Here is a 9,045-nt window from a genome sequence, read left to right as displayed (position 1 = left end):
CCCCTCCTTCTTTTCTCCTCCCCACGGGCGCCCCCGCGCCCCGCAACTTTGTTTACCTCTGCGCTCTACACTACACACAGGCTCGGAAGTACACTACACCGCTTCAGCAAACTTTTCCGCGTGAAATTCAAGAAAATCGGCGGATTAACTTTACGCCGCTTCACTTTTGTTGTCTCACTCACCCACACCCTCGGTCCGGCCGTCGGGGAGGGTCATGCTGGCAAAAAGTTGGACGTCAGAGCCGCCTCGGAGACTGACTAGGACGACCCGGAGGACCGTAGGCGCAGCAGCAGAACAGCCCCGCGACGTCGTCGCCGGAACATGGCGGGCCGGCGTTGCTGCCGAACCCCGAGCGGGTCAGATGGTGACACGGCCACCTGCAGGTGCAGTGCGGGCCGGGCGACGAGGCGGGCCCCGAGTGTGCCGCCCTGGCCTCTGCCCGGCGCGGCCCCGCTGCTCCTCGCAGGGCTCTGTTGACTCGGCGCCGTGCGATAAGTTAAGGAGCTCGGCTGCTGCTGAGCCTGCAGGCTGCTCCTGCTCTGCCGTGCCCAGGTGGGCCGTGGAGCACGCCCTGCCGCTGCCGCCCCGGCGGGCTGGGCGGGGCGGACGCCCTCAACAAGTGCCCCGGGCCGTAGGGCGGCCGTGCCCCGCGGACACGCGCTGCTGCTCCTGCACCATGGCGAGGTGCGCTGTGAGAGACGAGGCGAGGCGCGCAGTGCGAGTCGAGTCGAGTCGCGTCTAGCGGCGCGGTGGCGAGCGACCCCACCCCCCAGCGACCCGACCAGCCCGCTCTACCCGCCGCCCCCGACCCGACAAGTGTCCCGCGCGGCTGCTGGCGCCGAACTGAACTGAACCGCAGCGCGCCGGGGCCCCCAACAGGGCAGAGTCAGTGCGCTCTCAGACGCTGGCGGCGCAGGGCGCAGCTCCCAACGCCGCCGCTGCTTGTGGTCCAGCAGACTCGAGCGTTAGCGCTTAGTTGATGGGATTCTGAGACGTCTCACTCAGGAACAATGCCATGACAGATAGTTGAAGTTGAGGGGGGACGGGACAACAACAAAAAACTAGTGCACGCGTACTTTAAGTAGATGGTTGATAATTTAATTTCTGTTAGCAAACACTACATTACTTCAATGAATTACATAACATAGATGTTGATATGACGTACAATAATTGTAAATCAAACAATGGATGCTTTCTTAAAGTATAAAACAGGTCAGTATCATCAATGCTAACAGCATTCGGGCCGAGACGACACTTTCAAACATTGAAATGATTCTCCTGATAAATGTAGCTAAAACATGACCAGCCAGCAGACATCAAGCACACCCCGTCCTGCAGGGGTGCAGCGTGCTGACTGCTGGAAAGCTATGCCTCAAAATGCAATTCTGGACACCACATTTCAGCAGACAACTAACTACATTTAGGAATGTACTCCTACATAAGTGTCACCTCAGCCAATATGCTAAAATGAGAGGTTCTACAGCTTCAGAATTACATATAATTGTTTAACCAGATAAATCTAAAATTCATACAAGTCTCGAGCAGAATGACCTAACAGCATAGTTTAGATAAACATGGTGCCCTACAATGCCTCACAGACGAGGAATAAAATAGTTGCACAGCTGAAAAGCTCTAGTCACAATAAAATATGTATGTACAAAAGGTATGTCTTGTGAGGATTGGTGTATCCACACAAAGTCTCACTGATGTCCAGAATCTCCAATCAATGCCTTTCTTGACCTACAACAATGAAATCAACGGATTCAATCCACTACTCTGAATTGCTTAAATCAAGGCATTGAATGTGGTAAAAGTCATTACCAGTTCAGGTACAATCTTTCATTTGTTGGTCCATTCAAGCTGGAAAAGTAAAACAAATTTGTATTTTAGCTACACAAAACTATGTCTCCCTTTACCTTACATTCAACTGAACCGTGAAAGTCATCAAATCATATAACTATAAAAGAGCAATTGAAATATTGGATAGTTCAGCAACTCAGCTAAAACACAAAATATTGTGTTTGTCAAACTTAAACAGGTCACATACCATGTACTGGTAATGAATGGACATACATGCTAAGATAAACTTCCATAGAAAGTAAAATCAAATAAATCCATACAGTAAAATTTTATAACAATTTAATCAGCTACAGTTTTACAAAAAGAATGTCATGGAGACTGAAATACATACATGCACATTATCATTATGGTGGACAGGGGAATAGGGAGGAAGGACTGCTGGTGTTAAGGGAAATGTTCTTATTTACCTGCAATGCCTGCAATGGCTTCAGATGCAAAGAACTTAACATCTACGTCTGTGTCACCATTCAACCTGTCAAGGACGGGCTTCACTTGCATAGAGATTGTACTGAAAATAAAAAGGTACATTAGGATTTTAATTGCAAAGAGAAAAACATAAATGGATATAGTAGCTTGATTTAACACTTACACAGGGTCAAGAATAGGTGAAATCTTCTGTAATGTTTTAGCCACATTAAACCGAACATTGGCTACTTTATCACCTGCCATGGCAGTGACAGTGGGTAACATTAGTTTAACTGTAACATCTTGTCCACAAGCTTCAGCTAGAACCTGTAAAATGAATGCCACCCCAAAAAATTTAGAAGTGTGAAAAACAAATGGGGTTAGTAAACAAAAATAATTTTACACACATTGATGCAGAAGAGACATGTCATGCGGTGCAAGTAGTTTTGGTCCCGAGACATAGCAAGCACTTTAGGAATGACAGTTTTTTGTGCCCACTCTGGGCCAAACTTCTCCACAAGCTTTTTGAGGTTTAAAGTAGCAGCTTCCCGAATGGCATATACTGTAACAGGGAATTAATTGTGGAATTAATGTCAACCAATTTGTGAGAATACCATTGATAATATAGCATAGAAACATACCATGATCTACCAGCCATGTCATGCACAAGGAATTCAATTTCTCATCAAAGAATTCAACACCCAATTGTCCCGCAAGAAGTGGCATGTATTCAATGATTGCAAGCCTAACTCTCCATTTTGAGTCCTCAGCAAGTTCTACAATTGCTGGTAGCAGGGATTGAGACAACTGTGAAAACAAATTTGCAAAGTAATAAGATAGGGAAATTAAATTAAAATTTCATAACTTTGAGAATAAAATTTACTCCACAGACAGAGAGATCCTTACCTGTTGGATTCCAATAACTTCATTGACACAATCTAAATTGGAAATGATGTTAAGTCGTACTTCCGGGCACTCATCCTTTAGCTGTGTGAGGAAGAGGGGAAGGAGGTGCTCAATTGTGCTGGAAAACAAAAAGTTCATATTACCAGGTTAACAAGTTTTTAAAAACTTCAGATAGAAAACAATACAATAAATCTTAGATGAATATTTGTATTAAGGAAACTCACTTGTGTTTGCCCAATATGGGACTCAACCCCATGATAACTGAGGCGAGTGCGCTTTTGACATGTGTGTTGGGGTCAGCCACGAGTTCCTTCACAACAGGCAAGATACTGTTCATGATGATATGTTCCCTTTGATAGGGATCAAGACTCTGGCAGAAGTCCTTGACTTTATGAGCAGCTGCTGCGCGAACTTCGGCTTCCGTATCTTTGAGAAGAGTTTGGAATGCTGGCACCAGGTCTTGTTTAGTGATATCAGTTCCAACAGCTTTCTGAAGCTACATAATTACAATAACAAAAAAGTTAGGTTTCAATAGGAACCAAAATAATAACAGCAAAGATAACTAGAATGTGGCTATTAAAACCATACCTCAGTAAATTTGTCAGCAACCATGTAACGAACTCTCCATGACTGATCTCCAGAACACTGTCTCAAGGTTGGCATGACAAGCTGTTCAACATCTTCTTGTTGTAAAATTGAAGCAATGCTAACACATGCTTCAACTGCCAAGAGTCGCACAGAGTCCTAAGAAAAATGGACAGAGTAAATAGAATAATAATATTGTACTTCAGTAAGAAAAACATTACCCTCAAAAGTCATCCTTACTTGTTCATCTTGAGCAAGGTTCACAAACATAGGAATCAAATCTGATTTCAGGAACTCTACTTCCACAACCTTGGCAAATTCACCAAGTTTGCTTGCAGCAGCTCGTCGTACCATAGGGGTATCATCTTGACATAAATTGCGGAAATGGGTACGGAGGTCAGCTGAAAAATTGATAACAAACAATGTAAGAAAATGGATTAAGTAAACCATTGACAAAGATAACAGATTTAATGATAAATCACCTTTGAAGGTAGGATTGACACGTGGATAGCAAACACTAAAGAGACCACACGCAGATGTGCGTGATGTAAACCAATCTCCAGAAGCCAGGCGTGTAACCAAGGGAACGAAGTGAGCTTCAAGATCACCAGGAGAATGCTGAGCTGAGATGGTGCGGAGAGATTCCACAGCCTTGTCACGCACCACAGTTTCCTCAACGGTTGCAAGAGACTCAAGTGGAGACTATTGAAAAACAAAAGTGTTTGTAGTGTACAATAAGAGAAGGCATTACTTAGCACAATTACGAAAACTTAAAACAGCACTCACCAAGAGGCAATGAACATGTTCAGGCCCGCCAACTAGGGGTGTAAATGAACCTAGCTGCTCAGCAAGGGCAAGCAAAACTTCATCCTCATCATAAATTGTGTCAGTCAAGAATGGAATGAGTTCAATCCGTGTTCGCTCCACACCCAGAGCCAAAGCAATGGTAGATAGTTTCTTGATGGAGTTGAGACGGAGCTAAATTAAAAGAAACAGACAAATTGTTAACAGATTTTTAGAATTAAAAGGAAGTTTGATATCTTATCAGTCTAGGATAGTATTATCTGTTGAGTCTATTATTTACACATACTCATATACGAAACAAACATTTGATGGGTAAGTTGTTTTCAGATTGCTCAACATGCAGAGATAGAGGAACTGAACTCTGTTCCCACCTTGATAGGGTATAATTGCAACTAAACTAATACCCACAAAAAAGAGAAAAAGACATGGAGTGTTCCTAACCTAGTTTGTCATATCTCTTACAACGAAATCATGAGGGCAACTGAACAAAAGAAGACAAAATATGCTCCATCGAGTCCTTGATGATAATCCTTGACTGAATATTTAATTTTACGTTAGCAGTTGTAAAATTATTAAAGAATCTTAACCTCAAGCCGAAAAATAGGCGGTGGTAGCCAAGGCCAGCACTCCTATCCGATAAACAACTACGAGATATCAGACGCTTTCACAACAAACCTGACTTCAAAACAAAACCTGGAAAAACACCACATGACAATAACGTACCTGAACATCTTCATTTTTGAGTTCATCAATCAAAACAGCGATGGGATAGAGCGATTCGTCCGTTGTGGTATCACTTGCAGCCATTTTGCGATCGCGGATCTAGCTTTCCAACCTTTTCAAGCTATGAAGCCGAGGAAGTCCCTTCGTTGCGCGGTCTAAGGGCCAATGGCCAAGGTGAGTAGATCCAGGAGATCAAATGATTGCACTCGTTGGCCCAATGAAATCAATGAAACACACACAAATCACTCCAGGTTTCAATTCATGACATTCTGACACCACTTTCAGTGACGAAGATAGCCGACGAGGTAAGCTCGCGAGCTCGACGGACAAACAAATGACTAATAGCAGCGCGCACGCGCAACAGACGCAAATTTCTTCGGTAGTGCCAACGGTAAAACGTGAACTGGATTTATTAACCGGTGAGTACAAATTAAGTCTGCTTGCAATTCATTTAAATTTAAAGAAAAAAAACGAGAGAGGCCATTGCTTCCTGAAAACGCGTAAAGTGCCAACTAAACCTGAATATTGCGTTGTTACGCTATATTTTATTCTGGAAGGTAGGTTTCCTACATTTAAAGTTCACAAAGCCGCGCTTGGTTTCAAGTATAGGACACTGGAATGAATGAACAGAAAAGTCTCCTGTCGTCTCAAGATAAAAAAACAAACAAAAAAACGATAGCAATTATTGAAAATTAACATTTATTGGGTACAACAAGTTAAAATATTTTAACATAACATAGTAACAGACAGTCATAAATCCTTTCTAAAGCTAAAATAAAATAAACATTGCAACAAGTTGAATTGTGACAGCAAAATTGTATTAAAGATGTCTAAGTAGACTGTTTTATTTCCTCTTGTAAAAACAAATCACTCTCTGAGGGGGGAAGCACAGCATTTTCAGTAAGTGAAGAAGTTTCATCACTTTTCCTCAAATCACTTGATTCTGAATCTTCAATATCATTTGCAGTTGATACGTTGAGTGGTTCTTCCTTTTGATCTGATGGACTGGCAAAATTTATATGAAGATTTTGAAGTTGAGGCAGTTCTACTTTAACTGGCAGTAGATGGCTTATTGAATCCAAAATAGTTGGACGATCCAAAAATGTGATGTACTGGTGGGAAAATTAGCAGCGTTAGTCTATGGTACAATGAAACATACAGTGTGAATAAAAAATGAAAAAGAGAGTCCCCATACTTCCTTCTGCAGGCGGTGTACATTTACTCCAAGATGTGTAGCAATAGTGGCAGGAGGAAATATAATGTGTAAGCACCTTTGAAGAAATGGCAAAAGATGATCAGCCATACATGAACAGAAGCGTGTGAAAGCCTCTTTTTCTGCAGGTGTTAGGGCTTGTTGTTCCTATAAACAAAACAAAAAGAAGGTAAAAATCTTTAAACACTGAAACAAAAACAAAAAATATTTAAGAATGAAGTTTTAATTTAAAAAGACTGAAGATTACCTGTCTGTAAAATGATAGCATACTTCTTGCAATAGAACAAAGAGACTCCTGAAGCAAATTTGTAGCTTTTGCTGCCAAGGCAACTGGAGCACAAAGTCGTATGTCATTCAAACACATGAGAATGGCATTGCAATAATCTGCCAAAGGTCTGAACTCCAGCAACGACTCTGGAGGGTGTTCCTAAATTTAAGCGTCAGTTAGTACAAGATGTAGTGTATCAACCATCTGAAATAGAAAGACAATATACAAACCTCATTTGTATGTTCCATGGATACAAAGGACCTAGCTATTGATGACTGGGTCTTTGGCAGAGTAAAATTTTCCATATCCTGCTCAAACTTTCTAGTAGCTTTAGCAATAGAAACCTCAACACTTTGCTGAAGTGCCTTTACAAATATGGGAGCCAAAAGGCCCCGAAAATCGGCACCTACACGGCTAAGAGACAACCCAAAGTACATGCACTGCCTAACAATGGAATCTAAAGAAGAGCCAATGCCAAGAGCTAAGTCTTGCTCAAGTGTAGAAAGAAACTGCATCACCTATTGGAAGGTTAATAGAATCCATATGATTACATGGTTGACGCACAACAGTTAGAGAAAAAAGAGGAATAGTTAAATAATAGAATAATTTCAAACCTTTTCCATGATCCATGAATAGAAAAGTGTATTAAAATTACTTGTATTGTGAGAAATGTCTGCTTCAGCATCTCCAAACACTGCTCTGTATTGTGTTATAATACTAAACAAGTGAACTCGAGACAGTTCCACAGTTCTGCTCAGATGTTGAAGAGCTGAAAAGAAATAATACATGCTTGTAAAATTAAATCAAACAGGTAAAACAAAAAGTATGTTAACATCCGACATTTAAAAACTTTACCATCTTCTTTAGGAATAGCGGCTAGCATTGCCTGCAACCATGAGTCACGACACTGCAGAAATTTAAGTCTAAGCTCAGCTTCAGAAAATAGCTCCATCCTCCTTAGAAATCCAACAATTTGGAGAACTGTAGGCAGTGGCAAGTCGGTTCGCAGTGTAGACAGCAATTGCTGCAGCATGGATAACCAAGCAGCCTCTACTTCTTGCACAACATTCTGAAAATCACATTCAATACAAGGTTTGTGAAAAGGCAATCTATTTGAAAGGAACTGATAAGATGTACATAAAATGCAACTTACAGCAATGATAGGTATGTTAATATGCTTCTTCCCCAGTCTTCGCACAAAGGCTGCAAGCTCTAGAGCATCTTCATAGTTGCCATTTCTAATGCATGTGTCCATGAGTTGAGGTAACTCCAAAATCTAAAAACAAAAGAAATAGAAAACGATAAAGGCTTACAGCTACAATTACTTGTACTTCTTACATGATTCTGAATAATAACTACCTCTAAAAGTTGAGCATTTCGAGTAAGAGTGAGAGAATTCAATCTGCGGTGAATATTTATGTCTGATGAGGATCTTACAAAGTCTTGACAGTTTTGTGAAAAATTTGGTAGACCAGCCAATAAAGATTCTAAACTTTTTTCTGACCTATTAAGCTGAAACAGAATTAAGAAAAATTCAAAGTTAACAGAGTTTCAGACAACATATTTTTAAAATGCAAAGAAAATACCTTTTCAAAAATGTCACGGGAGCACTCAGCAGTTTGAATAAATGTCTTGTAATTTGCAAAGGCAAGGTCCTGAGTTTGTGACAACACTGAGGCCTTGTCTTCAGTAAGTCGTTCAGGCTCTTTATCTGGAAATTGACATAGAATTGTGAAAAGAAGCGAATAATATGACAGAGTTATGATAGTTGTCATGAATGCGACATAAGTTGTCAACTCACTAAGCTGCTCCAAGCTCATAGATCCAAGTCTAGACACATACTGTAGAAAATCAGGATTATCCTTCCATTCATCTGTAAAATATTATCCAGTTAAAAATGATTACAACATACAATTAAAAAAGTTAAACCAAAAGAAATATAAAAGAGTGTTTACTAACCTTCAATGCCATTTGGAAATATTATATTGATAATGCCCTCAGCGTCAACATCCATTTTGGCGTACAGAAGCCTGCACACGTAGAAATTGCAAAGCCAAAACCAACAAAAAAACTACAGCAAGAAGATTGTTTTTATTTATTTCTAGGACAACGTAAACATAACCTACTTAACTTTGACAGTCGACACTACACTTGACCACAGCCTTGTACAAAGTGAAAACCGAGCTGCACGTGGCTCACTCTAGCGGAGCGGGTGTGACGATGTGCCGAAAGGTTTGCCTATCCCCCAGGCGGTGAGCGCGGCTTTTGGCTTCTGCTCCTT

At 41.2% G+C, this 9,045-nt stretch overlaps 3 protein-coding genes across 6 annotated transcripts in view; 1 reads left to right on the top strand and 2 right to left on the bottom strand.

The window, feature by feature from the left end:
- Window positions 1-9,045, top strand: part of LOC113208488 (acyl-CoA-binding domain-containing protein 5) — a 16,833-nt gene that overhangs the window by 756 nt on the left and 7,032 nt on the right. The window lies entirely within an intron of this gene.
- Window positions 1,077-5,617, bottom strand: LOC113208898 (serine/threonine-protein phosphatase 2A 65 kDa regulatory subunit A alpha isoform). Of its 2 annotated transcripts, XM_026426150.2 has the most exons (13): window positions 5,284-5,617; window positions 4,543-4,734; window positions 4,239-4,458; window positions 3,997-4,157; window positions 3,760-3,915; window positions 3,396-3,667; window positions 3,172-3,289; window positions 2,907-3,072; window positions 2,673-2,827; window positions 2,450-2,592; window positions 2,268-2,368; window positions 1,822-1,860; window positions 1,077-1,740 (listed from the first exon to the last, which is right to left on the bottom strand). In XM_026426150.2, the coding sequence occupies exons 1-12, from the start codon at window positions 5,365-5,367 to the stop codon at window positions 1,856-1,858; spliced, it is 1,773 nt and encodes a 590-aa protein (XP_026281935.1). In that variant the 5' UTR covers window positions 5,368-5,617; the 3' UTR covers window positions 1,077-1,740; window positions 1,822-1,855. The 2 variants fall into 2 exon arrangements, with proteins under 2 accessions (XP_026281935.1, XP_052120051.1); XM_052264091.1 differs by having other exon boundaries at window positions 1,077-1,860.
- On the bottom strand, window positions 5,966-9,027 carry LOC113208998 (conserved oligomeric Golgi complex subunit 8). Of its 2 annotated transcripts, none has more exons than XM_026426316.2 (12): window positions 8,891-9,027; window positions 8,724-8,794; window positions 8,566-8,637; window positions 8,351-8,475; window positions 8,124-8,276; window positions 7,918-8,040; window positions 7,620-7,833; window positions 7,379-7,533; window positions 6,995-7,282; window positions 6,744-6,923; window positions 6,479-6,643; window positions 5,966-6,395 (listed from the first exon to the last, which is right to left on the bottom strand). In XM_026426316.2, the coding sequence occupies exons 2-12, from the start codon at window positions 8,776-8,778 to the stop codon at window positions 6,114-6,116; spliced, it is 1,812 nt and encodes a 603-aa protein (XP_026282101.1). In that variant the 5' UTR covers window positions 8,779-8,794; window positions 8,891-9,027; the 3' UTR covers window positions 5,966-6,113. The 2 variants fall into 2 exon arrangements, with proteins under 2 accessions (XP_026282101.1, XP_052120050.1); XM_052264090.1 differs by having other exon boundaries at window positions 8,724-8,796; window positions 8,897-8,987.

The sequence above is a fragment of the Frankliniella occidentalis genome, unplaced genomic scaffold (assembly GCF_000697945.3).
Source record: "Frankliniella occidentalis isolate FOCC.00 unplaced genomic scaffold, Focc_3.1 Scaffold16, whole genome shotgun sequence".
NCBI lineage: Eukaryota > Metazoa > Arthropoda > Insecta > Thysanoptera > Thripidae > Frankliniella > Frankliniella occidentalis.
This window is presented reverse-complemented; position numbering and strand designations above follow the sequence as displayed.

What these genes read in the sequence shown, in the direction of transcription:
- LOC113208898 (XM_052264091.1), bottom strand. Translation starts at nt 5,367, where the DNA reads ATGGCTGCAAGTGATACCACAACGGACGAATCGCTCTATCCCATCGCT. An exon ending in TCAAAAATGAAGATGTTCAG is followed by an intron (nt 4,735 to 5,283) that starts GTACGTTATTGT and finishes CTTTTAATTTAG; the next exon opens with CTCCGTCTCAACTCCATCAA. An exon ending in AAGTTATTGGAATCCAACAG is followed by an intron (nt 3,073 to 3,171) that starts GTAAGGATCTCT and finishes TTGTTTTCACAG; the next exon opens with TTGTCTCAATCCCTGCTACC.
- LOC113208998 (XM_026426316.2), bottom strand. Translation starts at nt 8,778, where the DNA reads ATGGATGTTGACGCTGAGGGCATTATCAATATAATATTTCCAAATGGC. An exon ending in TATGAGCTTGGAGCAGCTTA is followed by an intron (nt 8,476 to 8,565) that starts GTGAGTTGACAA and finishes GTCAATTTCCAG; the next exon opens with ATAAAGAGCCTGAACGACTT. An exon ending in GAAATGCTCAACTTTTAGAG is followed by an intron (nt 8,041 to 8,123) that starts GTAGTTATTATT and finishes TTTTGTTTTTAG; the next exon opens with ATTTTGGAGTTACCTCAACT.